At 37.9% G+C, this 18,442-nt stretch overlaps 1 protein-coding gene across 1 annotated transcript in view; it reads right to left on the minus strand.

Annotated features, from left to right (window-relative positions):
• Positions 1-477: 477 nt before the first annotated feature.
• Positions 478-18,442, minus strand: part of DNER (delta/notch like EGF repeat containing) — a 107,755-nt gene continuing 89,790 nt past the window's right edge. The window contains exons 9-13 of the mRNA XM_063166863.1: positions 14,095-14,217; positions 12,096-12,209; positions 10,921-11,052; positions 7,219-7,465; positions 478-1,571 (exon numbers count right to left, since the gene is read on the minus strand). Coding sequence (XP_063022933.1) covers positions 1,460-1,571; positions 7,219-7,465; positions 10,921-11,052; positions 12,096-12,209; positions 14,095-14,217 — 728 coding nt within the window. The 3' untranslated portion in view covers positions 478-1,459. The remainder of the gene's footprint in view (positions 1,572-7,218; positions 7,466-10,920; positions 11,053-12,095; positions 12,210-14,094; positions 14,218-18,442) is intronic.

Consider the following 18,442-nt stretch of genomic DNA (forward strand, 5'->3'; position numbering starts at 1 on the left):
AACCGTACCAATAATAAAAAACATCCTCTGACAGCCACCAGATGCAAATTTACAACTTCTGTCATAGAAAACCATGCCTGAAGAATTAATCTAATTTAAACTTGGATCTGAGCTCCTCAGTCCTCTTTTTAATTATTACTGTTTCAGACCAGCATTGTTGAAAGCCCATGGTAGCAGATACAGGACATCAGGAAAGGTAACTCTGGATTTCTCAGGAGCATTTGGCATTTCTGTAATTCAGACACAGAATGGTATTACTAACCTGCACATGCACCATTCAGGACTGTGCCTTTATTCTGGAGCTGCATTTATCTCACTTTTGAGAGATTACTCTGGTAATACAAACCCTTTTCCCCTTTTCAGATTAACTGCTGGAATGTCATATTTTAGCATTATTTATAGTGCATCATATGCTCATGTCCTTTCAAATTTATAGACAACACTTCAGTTTGAAATGAAGAAAAACAAAGAAACAGCTGCAATCTTCACTGGTTAACTTTTATTCAGTATTTTCTGAAATAAGCAAGAATTTAAGACGCCCATAAGCGATCAAATACAGCCACAAAAACCCCATACTGATCCTAATTAAGAAGCACTATGAGAAATACACAATATTTCATGAAACAATACTGTACATCAACAACCTTTAGGAAACAAACAATTCAAACCATATGCTTAGTTTACTCACAATATAAAAAAACTTTAACCTTTAAAGAAAAATATAGATTCAGTCCAATTGTAGGATCCAATCCCATATCCAGTGAATTCAATGGAAGTTCTCTCATTGATTTCAATGTTTAAAGGATCATGCCCTTACTTTGCCTCAAGAGGCACTTTAATTATTATACAAGGCCTAGCCTGAATAACTATTACAAAAATGTCAAACATCAACTCAAGAGTATGTTTTAGCAACTTTCAGGAAATAATGGAGGAATAGGTTATCTATCCATGCATGGAATAAGGCAAAAGCTAATTCATTCAGATTAGGAATAATAATTTTTACTAGTTTCTTTTTCACAACACAAACATTTTAGACTTTTTTAATTAATGGATATATTATATATCATATTATGCTTCACATTTTTCCTACCTCTACTGAGAAAGCTGGCACTGACATTTCATAAAGAACTCCTCATTAATTATTGTTTTCTGTTCTGTAACAACCACAAGAAACTCATCTGGGTTTAGTAATAGTGTCTACCAAGAAAAAAGCACACACTATCATAAGCTTATAATTTATAGAGCTCAAGGTACATTAAAATGTAAATCATGAAGTTCACAAATTCTGTTTTAAAATATTTTTCCAAACTAAAAGCTGCAGAAAATTGGTTCTTAAATATTCTACAGAAAATTCTGAAGCATCTAATGGTTTAAATTACTTATGCTTTCTTCTTAAAAATATTTAAATTAGGTTAGTAGCCCATCCTTTTGAAAAATAATCCAAAAAAGATACACTAGATTACAAATCTTTTGTCTTAATCAGTGTAACCAAAGGTTTGTCATCTGGGCTGTAATCTTCATAAGCAATGGGGGTTGCATCATACATTGCAGGTCGGGATTTCTTGCCAAACCTGGAAATAAAAGAAAACTTTTGGTGACAAACAGAAACATGAATGAGTCCAAAGCAACAACACATTCATTTATGGCCTGCGATCAGAAACAAAGTCAGACAGCTTAGATAAACTCTATATACCAGAAGAAATCACAGGAAAATGAGGCAAAAATGGTCAATTATTTTTTTCTTATTGACCTGATGCAGAGAAAACAGTACAGAAATCACAGAAACAGAATTATTTTTTTAGTCATCCACACTAAGGATTTTTGTGCACTTTTGACTATATGAAGCATACATTAATTTACATTGTGTACTCTGGAAAGTAAAATCCAGAAAATTCAGATTTTGAGGATAATATTTATGCCAAACCAAAATAAACTTGATTTTTTCCCAAGACTTTTATGGGGGTTCATAATTTTCAATTTCATTCTTGCCTGTTTTCAGTTATTTTAGAATTGCAGACAAAACTGAATTGGCTGGAAGCATTATGATATATGGTGAAAATTTCATTTTTCAAAGTACTTCGGCTGTCCATAAGGCTACACTAGATTCATTCCCATGCATGAATGTCTGCCTTCTTCTATAGGTTATTAAAATAAATGCAGACAGGTGACATTTGCTCATCTCCATCATGATGGATAAACCTGATTTTCTACAAATGAGATAAAATTTCAAGAACTGAATGAAGGAATAAATTCATGGCATCTTACTAAAGCAGAGGCAGCACTGAATTCTGAATCACCCATGTTCACCATTACTCTCAAGGGTTTAAAGGAAATATAGAGCTTTGCAGAGGTACAAATGATGGTGAACATTCTCCAGAGATTTCAGTCAGTCTACCTGCCCTTTCTGACAGTGGAGAGCTCATGGCTTGTTGCATACAGGGAAACAGGACAAAATCTGTTTTCTCCTTGAGGTCAGGGTTGACATGCGCCCCTAATTAGAGAAGGCTGAGGAAAGAGCCCAGCACATGTGCAAGTTGTGTTTATGGTCTGGTGAGCCATGGAGCTGCTCAACCACATTGCTTTGATCAGGTGTTTCAGAAGCAGCCTCTGCCCAAAGCAGCAAACAAACAGAGCTATCACCAACCTCAGAGGTTTATGTTAAAGACAGAAGTGTTAAATGGGAGCTCTGTTCAATGGGTGTGTATGTGCTAGGATGCACAGCAGGGCTATGTTATGTAATTGATGGCATAAAGGAACACACAAAGCAATTATCAATACGATCTGCAGGAGGCAATGATTCAAGGACTAATCAATAGTGAAAAGCTGCAGGTTCTTGCTACAAAGTGTTCTGGATCAATTAACTGCCTGCTTACAACAAAAGCATATACAAACAAGTGAATAAAGATTCTTTCCAGGGCCACCAAACACAAGATTATTCCTCTAACAAAGAGTATAGACTGTGTAGGGAAATCTCGATCCTGCGAAGCACTGAGTGTGGAAAAATACTGGAGGGACACAATGGATAATAATTTTTACATTAGCTTCAATGCTATAGTGTGAACAATTATGTGTTTGGGTTGATTAACAATGTAGGAGTAGCACTGGGTAAGTTCTTCATTTAGCTTTGTAATGTCCTTTCATGGGTGATGATGGTGATTTTCCAATGTGTACATCAGACACGCTTACCAGTATATAACAATATTACACATCACAAAGATAATCACAAAGTATACAAAATAACAATCAGAAAATATATTTTGCAGTGAAGCATTGAACAAGAGAGACCTGTGTAGCTTGAGAAAAACTGAGGGTTCCATGACAATTCTGAGGATAGCACATATTCATTATAGGAATTCTTGGCAAAGTCAGCTCTGTGTGTGTGACAGACGCTGCAAATCAGCTTCACATTTGGAATGGTCCAGCTCCTCCACTTCCTCAGAACAACATTTCAAGAGATGGCTAACTATAGAGTTATTAACCTCACCAACTTCACTCAAATTTTTGAGAACATTGGACAGCTGAATCCTGAGGAAATGGAAACTTCCGACTTCTGTGGGACATACAGAATTTCAGAGTTTACCCAGAAACAGAATTAAGAAACCAACAATGTGTTGCTACTCTGCTCAAAACCAGCAACTGGCAAACTGAGTCCACAAATAAAATTTAAACAAGAGCAGTAAAAGACAGAGACCAGAAGTTTAAGAAGGGATAAAGCACATTGAGAGAACGAAGGGATTCTTTTGGATTCCACAGGAGGAGAATGAGAAGATTTATTTCCTCTGCATTATTCAGAGAAAAGGTCAGATGTGCAAGTCGAATTGTGCCTTGCTTAGAGAAATTGAGCTGTAATCCCAGAAAATTAACCCTGGCAGAGGATATATATTAAGCAATTGGTAGATGATGTGGAGACCAGAGAATATGTGCACGTGATCACACTTCTACAAAAAGGCAGCTGACAGAGATCTATGCCAGTAAGAAATGAGTGCATGCTGACGCTCATCCAATTCAGAAGTCTTAGAACACCACAGTGGGACACAGGCAGCTCCACAGGAATGGGGAGAATATGCAGTGGAGAGAAGCTGACCCTGCTGTGACAAGAGAACTTAATCAGAGTCTGATGAACCAGACTCTTCAATTGACACAGAGACAGGACAGATCAGCACGTGAAAATAAAAATTAAATAAACTACACTGTAAGTGGTGCATGAAGGCTTCTGATATCTGGGCACACACAGAACTAAATGCAGCATAGTCTGTCACCAGATAATTCATGAACTCAGTGTGAATGCTTTTCTAAAGTGAACCATTTTGTTTCAATAACAGATCTTGGTTCCATTTCAATGACATGGCTGCCATAGCCAGCAGCCTATTAGCCAACTATTTCATTCCACTGCTCTCTTCCAGGTTTAGAATGTATAAATTTTAACATAAAAGGGTTCTTTTTGTCTGCAAAAGGTGGTTTTTTTGTCTTTACGGTCTGTATAATGGATGCTAAAGACAACTGTGCATTTTCTGCTCAGAAAATTACCTAGTTCTGATCTGCTAATCTTAGGAACATTCCCTAGAAGAAGACTTTTATTAGTAATGATCCTCAAGCACATTGGTTTTGTCTTACAGCAAATACCTTGATTAGTAAAGATCAAATTATTTTTAAAAATTATCTAGGAAAAAAATGCCGAGAAAGATGAACAAGTAATTTAAAAATAATTTACTGACTATGCAACAGGCATCCACAAGCCCCAGACACCTGCCACTATCAGAAACCTTCCCTTTAAAGAAAATAATCTACTAACTTTTCCCTTGGCCTCCATTTTCTAAAATTACTCGCAAGTTTTGGTATCTAACTGTGAAAAGGAATTATTTTCAGAAAATGCTTAACTTTCTGTTATTTGAAAGTAGAATTCTCAGATTCAGCGATTCTGAAAATTCAGACCTTTAGATATGTAGATTTAAGAATTTATGCAAAAATAACTATAAAAGTTTTGCTCCTTTTCCTGGATTGAAATGACCAAACCATTGGTTTATATCTTTCTGAACTCAAAATATACACAACAATCTCCACAATAAACCTCCGTGAATTACCCTACTTGGCAGCTCCATCTTGGACTTTTATAAGGCATCACATTCTTGGAGGCACTGAAAATTATTTGGAATTAAAACATTTCATTTTAAGTAGAAATACCTTTTCCAAGATGGGGAAACCCTCAATGGACAATAATGCAATTTCTAACTACATAATATGGATTTGAAAAATCATCATTAATCCATCCCAGTCTAAGAACTTTTTTGAAGTTGGAACACTTTGAAGAACTACTACTCAAAGCTGTGATGCGATTAACTGAGCCTGGGGGAACACCTCACCCATTTCAGCTAATTTTGATGACTTCAGCAGTGGTACAATTTAACCTATTTCATCTTCATTGAAACAGAACTGGAGCACTCAGAAAATGAATTACCAGCAATCACCAACCAACATGCACATATTTCTCCATATTAGTGCACAGAAACATGTCTCCCTCCATTGTTTTAAGAGCATTTTAATGGTAACACACACGAATACTCTGTTGAATTTGAAGTGATCTTGATATATTGAAGAAATGGGAAAAAAGAAACACCAAAAATCCAAATTCCACCCTATTAAGAGAGATAACAAACCCAGAAGAAACCATACTGGCTAGGAAGCAAAATGACACTGAGGATCTTGGGATGAGGAAAAGGTCTCACAGGTCACACAAGTATGTCATTTGCCACTAGAAATGAAAAAAAGAAAACAAAACAAAACAAAAAACCACACAAGTTTCTTTTTCAGATGTGTTTACAGGAATGCCATATATAAGATGCGGGAGGTGATTACTCAGTTTATTTGGTGCACCTGAATCTTCAGACAGAGAACTACTTCCTGCTTTAGGGACCCCCTTCAAAAAAGAAAAAGAAGATAAATATAATCTGGAGTGTGTCCCAGTAAGGCAATAAGAAAGCTGACGTGATCTGGGAGGGGATACAGAAAGAATGGGCTAGTTAAGCCTAGGAAAGAAAAAAAGTTGCTTTGCTTTGTTTGTTTTTATCATATAAGAGAAGGGGGGAGGGCTCAGCACCTGATATACAAGTGATAAGAACAGCAGTAAATTATCCTTCATTACAGCCTGAAGAGCAGTAAGAAAGAAGCAGCCAGGTTAATAGCAAAGAAAATCCAGGTTAAATTTTAGTAAAGCCCTTTCTAAATCTACTCAACTCCTTTGGAAGTTTTTAAACACAATTGTTGGCAGGGAGCTGGGTATATTTAATGCCATATTAGTGCCATGGCTTACACTTGAGCTTTCAAATCCTTTCTACTTCTGCTTTTGGATTATTCTGACACTCAATGCCCTGCCTTGCAAGTGCTCCATTAAATTTCAAAGTAAAAAAATTACTGTCTCTAGGAAAGCAAGTAAGAAAGGCAAATAGGAGCACAAACATGAGTGATGTGAAGAGATTCTCACTGAATAATCTGGTAAATTAGTCACAAAAATCAATGTGCCTTTCCTGTCTGATCATATTACTTGTGTATAGCAGTTAAAGAATCTTTACATCCCTAACAGATCTGACAGGCTAAGAACTCTGCATCTGTCCCACTTCACCAGTTACTCCAAATAAAGTCAGAATAACTGTGTTTTCAAGGAGTTTTGCTGTATTGTCACACCTTGTCACAGACGTATTTTATGAAACATTCTTTTGTTAGGATTTTTTCTCCTGAGAAGCTGAGAGGCCTCAGAAATGAAATGTAAAAAATAATTATCTGCTGCTGCTGTGGAATGCAACAGCTGCATCTTTGATTTGTCTCATGTGGTTGTTTTTAATTAATGGCCAATCACAGTCCAGCTGTCTCGGACTCTCTGGTCAGTCACAATATTTTATTTCCATTCCTTTCTATTCCTTGCTAGCCTTCTGATGAAATCCTTTCTTCTATTCTTTAATGTAGTTTAGTATATAATTTTCCTTTAATATAATATATATCATAAAGTAATAAATCAGCCTTCTGAAACATGGAGTGTATCAGATTCTCATCTCTTCCCTCGTCCCTGTGAACACAACCACATGACCTCAGGTGAGAGCAGTGAGCAGGGCTGGTGCTTTCCCAGCAGAGCAGCCCGCTGGCTCTGTCACCAGCCCTTGTTTGCAGCGTGCATGGACTGAATGGCACCTGAGAACAGCTCCCAGACGTCAGCACCCCAGCACGAACCTGGCGTGTCGGATGGAGGCGATGGCACTGCTGAACTCGCTGTCGATGCTCCTGCAGTTGTAGAACTCCTCGTAGGCTGGCCTGGAGGAGCCCTGGTACTCGATGCGGCTGATGCGGCAGATGCCCACGATCAGGATGATCAGCATCAGCACAAAGGCCACGCACAGCGCCCCGATGATGATGTACAGCGAGTGACGAGGCATGTTGGTCAGGCTCTCTGCCATATGCCCAGACTTCCACTGCAGATCTGCCAGTAAGAAATAAAAGGTTACCATTAATTAATAATTTATATCCGTCCTGCTGAATAGAACCACTTTAAGATATGAATTTTCAATAGCTAAGGCTTTTGAAACTATGGAGATAGGTAATTTGAACTTTCCCAGGCTCTGTTACCAATACACCACCAGGCCTGACATGCTACAAATTTGAATAGCACTATGCTGAACCTTCACCCACTTTTTTCTGTTGATTTTTAAGGTCATATAGGAACACCTATCTAGTTAGATCTCCTGTGTCACCCAAGGAACAGAAAATCAAGTTATTCTTGCATTATGCTATTTTTATATTACAGGCTCTCTAAAGGCAGGCAAGTTTTATGCAAAAGCTTCTAGGAAACAACCAGTTGTCTTGTGCAGTTTGTTCCAATAGTGAAGCCTTCCACTAAAATGTGTTATTTAAGATGTACTAAACACACTTAGTTTGTAATTTGAAACACAGACTTTCTTATGCCTATCTCCACCAAACTGCAGAGACTTCAGCATTTCAAGGACAAAAAGGACACGTGATACGGTCCTACAGTAAGGAGCCCATTGTAGTCTTTTTCCAAGCATAATTTCCCTGAGATTCTCAAAGCAGACCTTAAAATAAAGCCAATCTGGGAGAGGCTTCTTGTATTTATGTATTCCAGATCTTCTATATAAATATTCCTGATCCCCAAACTATATCTATGCCAAACAGATTTTCTATCAATTGCCTATGTCCTCAGATCTGTTTCTCTCTAGCATGGATCAGAATATTTCTAATTAACCTGTACTTCCTTCCAGGGTTCATTTTTGGCAGCCTATGGTTTCATATTATTTCAAAACAGGAACAGACTTGAATCATCCTGACTACAGAAATGTAGCACTCTGCAAAAGTTATTTCTAGCAGGTGCCTGTTCCTTTTTCAAATGTACTTCTGCTTTGCCCTGATTTAGAATCTCCCTTTCCTCAATCACAAACAGGCTGGGAACAGGGCTTCCAAGCACATGCTTTGGGAGGTTAAGATATTCTCAGAAGCCACCTCTCAAAGATGCTGATGATGGCAGATAATTCAAGCACCTGAGTTGAAATCTCCAGTTCAGCAGCAGTGGATAAAATCTCAATCTACAGCAGAAATAAAGGGAGTGTACAAGGACAGGAAAAGAAATCTGTTTTAGAGGCAGGTGGTGAGAAAGGCCAAAGCTGTAACTTGTGGGATTCAGCTGGGCAGAGTTTGGAGAAATGGCTGCTCTTTGTCACAATAGTGAAAGTTGTCCTGGAGCACCTCCCAGCTCAGGGGTGCTCAGACTTTGTCCACAAATGGGAGCTGAGTTTAAAGACTGGCTGTTCATTTCTCTTATCTTCTTCAGAGGTCAGTAAAGTGTTGATCAGCCTGAATCATTCAGTGATTTAAAGTTTCTAAAGCACTGTAACTGTAGTTTGCCCAGTCAGGATATGAGGGAGGGAATACAGCTGTGCTCTGTGCAGTTTGGGATGGGCTTCTATTTCTGTTCTGCAGCACATCTGTCACACACAGTGGTTTCTGTCAGGCTGTCAGACTAGGCTGAATTCAGATCTAATGTCTGCAGATAAATGGCAAGACATTCCTGATTTAGATTCCACGTCTTCCATTTCTGGAAGACAAAGATGAGAAAAATTTCTTCCCTTTTTCCTCACCATATCAAAATATAAAGATTAATATCTTGTACTCCAGAGATTATAAATAGCATATGACAGCTCAAAATAACAGCATTTTGAGTTGTTATATTAAAGTTCATAAAATTAATTAGGAATAAGATTTCAATGCACACAATGGTCTGTACTAGAAATTCTTCATAATGTCAGTTTTCAAGTAACCACACGGTTTGGCATACCTCAGTGACTACATTAATAATTACAAATGTGGCAAAGGTAAGGATATTAACAAATAACCAGCAGGCATTAGAGAATTCATATGAGACATTTGTAAGCATTTTAACAGTGAATGCTCCATTAACTGTTTAGGCAAATGCATTTCATTTTGAAATAAAGAATATCCTCTTTATAATTAGGACCAATTTAATCCTATTTAATTGGAATTGCTAATACTGGTAAGGATCATAAGATGATATTAAAAAATATCACAATTCATCCAGGCAAGGTACATCTTATCTAGTTTGTTGAATATACAGCACTTGGAAATTAAAAAGAACAGTCTAACAAAGAAGATAACCCTGAAATCCTGTTAAAGTAGTCACTTCAAGCAGCTAAACCAGCTGGTGAAAAAACTATAAATAGGGTGGTTCTACAAAAAAGATTAAGTAGCAATAGCCTCCTTCATGGTCAGTAACAGAAAATCTCAAAGGATAAAATGTGATTTATTTAGTCAAATGCCACTCAAACACCAACTTCTTGATAAGTCTGGCTTTGTGTCTTTTTCTAGCATTCAAAGGCATGATCCAATACAAAGTCAGTATGCAGTGTTTAAATTTAATTTCCATCACATTACTACCTTTATGTACAAACTGCTGAAATATAACAAATATGGCAAAGAGAACTGTAAAGATGAACAGAAGCACATTTACTAATAGATTCAAACTTTAGAGCTCAAAGAATTCCACTGCACCATTGTCTCAAGTCTCCATTGTCATTGTCTCCAGTGAGTTCAGAAGTGCTGCACCTGTTTATAAAAGAGCTGGATATGGCCTATCTAGAGATGATTAGAATTAAGTTCCCATCAGCTCGTTAATTCACAGCTCATTCACAGTGAGCACAAAGATCTTCACATGGCTATTCATACATTCTGCCTCTCCTGGACTCTCCACTGTGCCATAAGGATGCCCTTACAGTGAAGTTTCTCTTTAAAATGAGAAAGAAGCCCACACTGAAGCTGTTCCTGCCAGCGGAACCTCTCTTAAGTCTTATTTGGAAATATTTGGTCTTGGACTCCTTCTTCTATCTAACAAATTTGATGGAAATTAGCCTATGGCTGGAATAGTTATTCCTGAAAAAGTTGTTAAATGCCTGCATACACAAATTACAGAACAATTACACCAGTTTCCTTAGGTAAGCAAGTTCCAAGTTGTTTTGCTGAGACATCACTAGAGCTGCAGGTGCTCAGAAGTCAATACAAGCCTGTTAGGAATGTGCTTATACTGCTATGGAACACACTTGATCCAAAGTGTGCAGGGACACTGTGAAGCATGAGCACAATTAAAATGCAAACTGAGTGCCCAGCTCTGAGACAGCATCCCTCACAATCCAGTCTGACACATCTCAAAGCAGGGTGCCCAGAAAAAGAAGTTTTTAATTTTCACAACCACTTTTGAAATGCTATGGCCAAAAATAAAATTAATTTACCATTATTGTGTTCATTTACGTATTATTCAGAGTATTTGTGCAGATAGGTATTTAGAGATAAAGAAAAAGTTCCTTTAATATAACTTATAATTTTTAAAAATGCTTAGAGAACTCCAACACTTACGTATTTCACAGTTTGCACCGACCCATCCATGAGGACAATGGCAGGTGTAACCACCAGGCTGATCTATGCAAGTTCCAGCATGGTGACATGGGTTGCTGTCACAGTCATTTACATCAATTTCACAGTCTTCACCTTACATAGGGAAAAAAAACCAAAACCAAAATTATGTATGACAGGTGCCCGATGTAGCAGTACATCCTCAGTCATTTAACTTCTCTCTTGCTGCAAAACTCCTTATAGTGCAATACATCTCTATTCTCAGAACATCAAAAGGATTCCAAGAAGGAAGTATTATCCTTATTCAACTAGGTGAAAATAAAGCCTGAGGACTAAGGGACTTGACTAACCTCACAGAGACTCTCATTTCTCTAAATATAATTTCCATCCCAAGAAAATGTGGTACAACAGACGATCATGGATATTCTGTTATGCTATGCAATAATGTAGATAATCAGTGCCTGAGAAACTGACAGGGTACAATGGAAAGCTAATTCTTTTCCAAAGAATGTCCTTTAACTAGAAGAGATCAAAAAGCACAATTTGACCTATAAACCAGCTATGAATGGGTTTACCCATTACTCTCACATTGGATATTACCTTACATGACTAACAGAACATCAGATTGTAAATTATCTTGACATCAGATACTTGGATTATGCCAATCACATCAGTCTAAGTACAAGGCCAAAAGATTAAATGAGTTTCTTACCAGTACTCTGAAAGTGTAAATTGATTCATAACAAGGACTTTAGAGCTTTCAGCAGTTGCTTATTAAGATAATGGAATAAGAGGTTTCTTGAGCACACAGAAACTAAGGTCACTGTTAAAAGATTTTTCATTTTCAACAGTGTCCAATTAGTATATTGGGTTACCTGGAAATCTTCAAAATACTATTTTTAAAATGCAGTCTAGTCTCAAGTAGCAAGGTCATAAGCCATGTTAAATAGCTGTTAGCTTTGTGAAGTCACTTTAGTAACAGGCCTTTTTTGCTACAAAGTTCAAAGCAGATGTAAGTATTATGAAAAGCTTTTCATTGTCACTAGACTGCTCACAATACAGCAAAGCTCACATTGGTTCATTTCTTGAAGAGACACAGTCTTACTTGGTATATGTCTTCCTCTAGACACAGTGAACAATGACAGCTAGGTGTTCTGTTTAACACACAAATCACTTGCCTGCATATCCAGGTGCACAAATGCACGTAGCATTCAGACCTTCACTGTCACAAGTGCCACCGTTCTGGCAGTTGATGTTAACACAAGGATCTTTGTATAATTCACAGTGCCTTCCTGAAAAGGAAAAAATCAGTAATTGCCATTGACATGACTGATACTGGCAGCATGGAATCAGTACATGTGATAACTTGACTGCACCTGGATGAGTGTGCAGACTCCACACCTGTCATTCTGGGCTAATGATGCCATAGCAGTAAAGCCACATGGTTTATGCTGGCTAAACTTTTTACACACATGCCTCCTCTCTGCTCTTCCCACAGGCTGTGGGCTAGGAGAGACAGGGCAATTTCTGCTTAGAACTATTTGGTCTATGAAAAACCACATAATGAAGCATAAACAGATCAGTTATCTAAAATTCTTCAGTAACATGTCAACAATAATTGTCTTGACTAAGAATTTTATGTAATAACTTATTAAATAACACAGATAAGCATTCAGATGCCTCTCATTACTTGTTGCTGGAAATGAGGAATATTACTAAGGTAATAAAAAAAGAAATTAAAATGTATAATTAAAAATATATAACTGGATGGCTCTACCTCATGCCACTCTTTCATGCCCATTGTAGGCCTTGTGAATCCAGCAGGTTTGCCCTGGAGAAGACAGGGCAAGCTGCACCTGGCATACAAAACATGTAACACAGCATATTCCCACCTAGGGACCAGGAGAGAGAATCTAATGCCAGCGCTGCATGCGTTATTTCTTGGGGTCTACTGTTCAGATAAAACATATGGGGCCACTGAACTCCCCAAGTACTGCAATGATGGGAGCTCAGTGATCAGCAGAAGCAGCCTCCAGGACCAGGTGCCCCCTGCTTTCATTTCCAGCATGATGTGCTGTGCACACAGTGCTTGCAGCTCCACCAACAGGTCGGGTAAGAAGAAAAGATGAATATTATGGTGAACATTATGATTAAGTGCTGCTTATACTGTCATGAAAAGCTGAGGGTCATTTCCTCACCAGGCCTCTAAAATGATGAATTCTGCATCTATAGTTAAAGAGCAGTGCAATCACCAGTATGAAACACACATTTAGCCTCAAGCAGCTGTTAAGTGAGCGTTACTTATCAGCACAGATAAGGATTGATATGCTTAATGAGAAAATGCTAGAGCAATGTTCCTTAAAACACAGTCATTCTGTGTACAATATTTATTTCTAATCCTAATAGCATATAAAATTACATTCAAAATGTCCTCAACGATTCAACACAGAATACACTAAAAAAGTATCACTTTATCCTTCCCCACAGGATTTGTCACAGACCACCGATATGTGCTAATTTGTTTAGAGCTGAAATCTGTTGTGAGAGAAAAGATTTTGTATACCCAAACAAACGCTATTCTCATGTATTTTATAAATTACTTCAAAAATGCCAAAGCTGGATTCCATTTGAACACAGATCTAAGAATAGCTGCAGTTAACATGGAAAAGCAGCCACAGACCTACTACCCTCTCTGGGCTTTACAGTCCTCTCAATGAACAATGAAGATAAAGCTTTTATTTCTACTCCTTTGTGCTAATCTATTTCAAATACTAATATTTTATTATTATGTTTTAGCTCACTTCACTAGAGAAAATAAAAAATAATTTGAAAGCTCTCTGTGTAAAGGCTCCAACAACAACTGATGAAAAAGTCTATTTAACAGTTATGGGTTTTTTAAAATCTCATCACTTTCTAACATATCATAAAAACAGCAGAAAAAACTACACCTGAGAAGAACAGAGAAAAATCCTATTGTGCCCAGACCAGGACATGCATTATTCACAGAGGAGCTAAATCTTAACTATTAATTTGAATAAAGATTAAGGGATCAGGATCAATACTGAATTTTGTCTCTGTTAATTTTACACGAGGGATATATTTCTGCTCAGGATATGGTATCTCTGTAGCAGAACCTGCCACAAAAACTGCAGAGAACACTTGCAAAGCCCAGCCTACCTTCATACTCAGCAAGGCACATGCACTCGTAGCTGTTGACGAGGTCTCTGCAGGTGGCTCCGTTCTGGCAGGGTGCAGAGAGGCATTCATTGTATTCCTCCTCACAGTAAAGGCCATGGTAACCTAAATCACATGAAGGGGAAACAAAAATAGTTATGGAACACTTTGCAGTAAAAATTAACTATTAGACGACTATAGACCATGGGCAGATGCTTGTTTATTTAAATATACTGTGCAAACTGATATTTGTTAAGACACTGATTTTAAAGGCATCTGTTCCCCAGGTGAAAATTACCAAGAAAATATTAGAAGCATAGTATTCTGAGAGAATTCCTAGCTCCTGTGATAAACCATAATGAGGTGTAAGGACGGAGGGTGGTGGCAGAGGTCAGAGGCAGCAATGTGAATACCCATACTCAGATTGTTAAAAGAAATACAGGAATATTGACTATCTCCCAGCTCCTTTGGATCCTTGCATCAAAGCCACTGTTCATCAAAGAGGTGATAATTGTATAACAGTAGTTAGAATGATTACATGTTTTAGCATTAATGCTGTACAATGTCAAAGCACTGCAGAAGCATTAAGGTACTTTCATCTTTACAGTATTTCCAAGCCATACACAGGTACTATGGGCTGATTAAGTAAACATAGAAAGCAGAAGCAGAGAAAAGCTACATGGCCTGTTAACAGCCACAGAGTAATTTGTACTATGAGATAAGAAAGAAGGAGTTAATCCACATGAAAACAGCACCTTTTTTATTACTTAGTGTGCCACACAATCATTAGCCCTAACAGTAGTTGAAATTACAGACCTAGAGTAGTCTATGATATAATACCAGGCACTGGAACTGTGTTCCTGTGCTTATAAAAGCTTGATTTCCTCATTACACTTATAAGAAAATTAAATTAATGAACATACAATGAATAAATATGCAGTGGGCATGAATACAGGTGCCAGTAAAAAGGCCTAAAATATGAAGTGTAGATTCTTCAGTGTGATTTTACTTCTTAAAGTAATCTCTAGTTAGTAGCAAAAGTCAGATATGAAAGGAGGGTATCTTTCATGAACACAGAACCAAAGAGGGGCATATTCTCTTAGTAAGTCACAATCAATCTGTATTCAGCATCCTGATCTAAATATTCCCCAAAATTCTCAAAAATAATAGAAAATAGGATAAATTCTGCCTTCAGACAATATTTGCATTTAGCCTCTCCCTCCCTATTATGGATAATTCAAAACAATTTTTTGAAGATACAACTGTTATTACTAGTCAAGATATATAGACAATACCATCCATTACGATTCTCAAAAAATCCCCTTTTCATAGGAAATAGTTGGGCTAGTAAGGTATTAAGAAACATTTCAGAACCACTTTCTCCAAAGCTGCCAGCCAGGCAATAGAGAATTAATTATGCTAAATGTTATGGGTTTTCTTGCTAGCCTACAATGAAGTTTATCTAGTTTATGAGTATATGAAATATTCTTATGTAGTGAGATCTGTAGCCAACACATAAAAAACACCAAAATCAGATGGGAGAATCAGTCAGAAAAACAGATGGGAATTCCCAGTGTTTAACACCGATGTAATGAGATACTCTCAGAAAAAATGTTTCCCACTTCTCACCTTTCCAAGAGAACGAAGGGAATTTGTGACTAAATAGCTGTCTGGTTTCCAAAATCGATATGAACGATGGTATCACCTCGTCAGTGCAGCCTGCCCACGCTGCCAGACGCTGCACACAGCCAGGGAAAGATGTTTCCTCTCTCCACGAGAGGGCAGGTCTCACCCACACACAATTTCACCCTCCCATCCTCACCCTGGGGCCAGCAGCCTCCTCCTGCTGGAACTGCGGGGATGGAGAACATTCCAGTGTGGGACCACCTGAGGGAAAGGCTTGCTTCTCCTCAGGGAGATAAGAGCCACCTTGTCATTCCTAACGAGCATTTCTCCTCATATTAGTGCTTTTAAATTATACTGATACAAAAACCCTGTAGTACACTGAATTCATACAGATATCTTCAAAAAGACTAAATAAATAATTTATACATTTTTGTTGAAGAATTTAAATTGAAACAGGAGCATTTTTCATAAATAACTTCAGAGTAATGGATTCTAGTGTAGCTGCTTCCTCTCCTTCTAGCAGTGTTGTGATTCTGCTGCTTTTTATGTTCCCAGCCAATGCCAAATGCAGCTCCTTGCATCTTTTGTGGTGTGCAATATTTCTGTGGATGTACTCAGAAAGAAAGAAAATATACCTACATTAACAACACTTCTCCAGCGACTGTGTCCTGAACAGGATAAAAAAAACCCACAGGAGGATTTGCAGCTTCAAAAAAGGGCAACTTTTCCAGGCCACATGAAATTGGAAAAATCTTTAGTAATAGAATCTTCATGAACTCAAGCAGAACCTGAAAATGAAGGTTTAATTCTGATGTGCTATCTTCAGAGGCTGAGGAACGGACAGGGAGTCTAAAAAACCCTAAAATAGAGATGTCCCTATGTAACCCCTTTTCCCTCTATGTGGCCATCCCACTGGTACTGCCCACTGCTACTGGGCTTTACAAAAGCAGAAACAGATCTGTTGCCATTCTTCTCTTGATCCCCAAATTCTTCTTCCTCTTTCTTCAGCAACTGGAAGGCTGCCTCAAAGAGAGTAGGTTATTTTCCTGATAGAAATAAAATCTCATATCTTTTAAACATATAATAAAAACAGCAGAAAAAACTACACCTGAGAAGAACAGAGAAAAATCCATTTGTGCCCAGGTATGGCCTTCGATTACATGCTGAACTGCACTGTCTTTGTACATGGCTGTTAAAAACAGCAGAGGAGAAAATGGGAAAGGGAGCCCACAATCTGTGTCACACAGGCTGATGAGGAGAAGACATTGGGGTTGTCAAAGCCTTCAAGAGCAAAAGATACAGCAGAATAATCTCTCAAGAATGTCTGCACTATCAGGTTAACAAAAGAAAGGCAAAAGCTTACTCTTCCTTTAGGAATCAATAAAGAACAAAGCTGAAATCTTTTGAGCCATTTTAGACACGAACCCCCCAAGAGTGACTCCCTGGGCTTATTCATACTTAACATTTCATCCAATCAAGGCAGCAGAACATAAATCCCATCTTTATGGGAAGGCCTGATGGGGTACAATGCAAGCCAGCTCTATTGTGCAGGGAACAGCATCAGTTCACACTTATGGCTGTTGACTACCACAGAGCTGCATGTTATATAGCCAGGAAGTAAATGTGCTCACTTAAATCTGAGCTTATACAGCAATTAAATAAGAGAGAAGAATACTCCAGGTGGCAAGAAGGTAGGAAGCCAGGCTCACCAGCCATGGTCAGATTGCATGGAAAGTTGTCTTAATGTAGAAGTGGAAACAAGATGAGGAAACAAGCAATAATGGGCTCGGAGACAGTCAGGAACTGGAATTAACTTGAAGTCACTTCTTCCAGAGCTCACATACCTGCCCCAGTTACAAAATGTGGGAAGGGAAAAGACACAGAAAAGAAAAATTGCAACTGCTGCAAGACAAATCTTGCTCTGGCCTCTGCAAAGGCACTAAAATTAACTTATGCTCCTAGAACTATCTATTAAGCTGCATGAGCAGTAAAATCAAGGGAACATACTCCATGGTCCTACTTCTGAAGTTGCAGTCACTTTTTATACCCCGCAGCACTTTTTCTGAAACTCCTCTCTTTTCTTTTTCCCAAATGTTCTATATATGCCATCATATATATCTATATGGAGGACAGGTGTTAATGTCTGTACATGTGCTGTGCAGTTTCAAAATCTGTGTCTTTAAAAAACCCAAATCCAAAACCTTACTGTGATATTAAGCCATGCAATTTCTAGCTATATTTCTCCACTTAGGACTAGACAAAACTAAAAATACTATATTAAATATTTGCACTGGAAATTTATAATGGTGGCTATATTAGAACAATTGCATATAAAGAGTAAAAAGGTTTATCAGGAGGAAGAAACTGGTTGGGGAGCCAGAGACTAAATAAACATTCTACAAAAAGACACAAAGGGTTCCCACTAGTTTCACCAACCAGACTTAAGATGAGAAGCCAGGAAAAGAGCACAGGAACTTTTATTAGAATTAGTTCTTTAATATGAGGTAAGAAGTAAAACATGAAACAACCTCTGTATCTAATGTACAAACATTAAGTATTTCTTTGTTACCTGTAAAGGGTGAGGTGATAAGTGCTAATAATTAGGGTGTGTAAGCATAGAAATACAGATTTGAGGTAAGGTTTCATGTGCAATTGAAAAATCACACACACAGTACAAAGCAGGTGTAGTTGCATAGGCTTGGGAGTTCCACAGAGCCCCTCAGCA

Source organism: Melospiza melodia, chromosome 12, assembly GCF_035770615.1.
Source record: "Melospiza melodia melodia isolate bMelMel2 chromosome 12, bMelMel2.pri, whole genome shotgun sequence".
NCBI lineage: Eukaryota > Metazoa > Chordata > Aves > Passeriformes > Passerellidae > Melospiza > Melospiza melodia.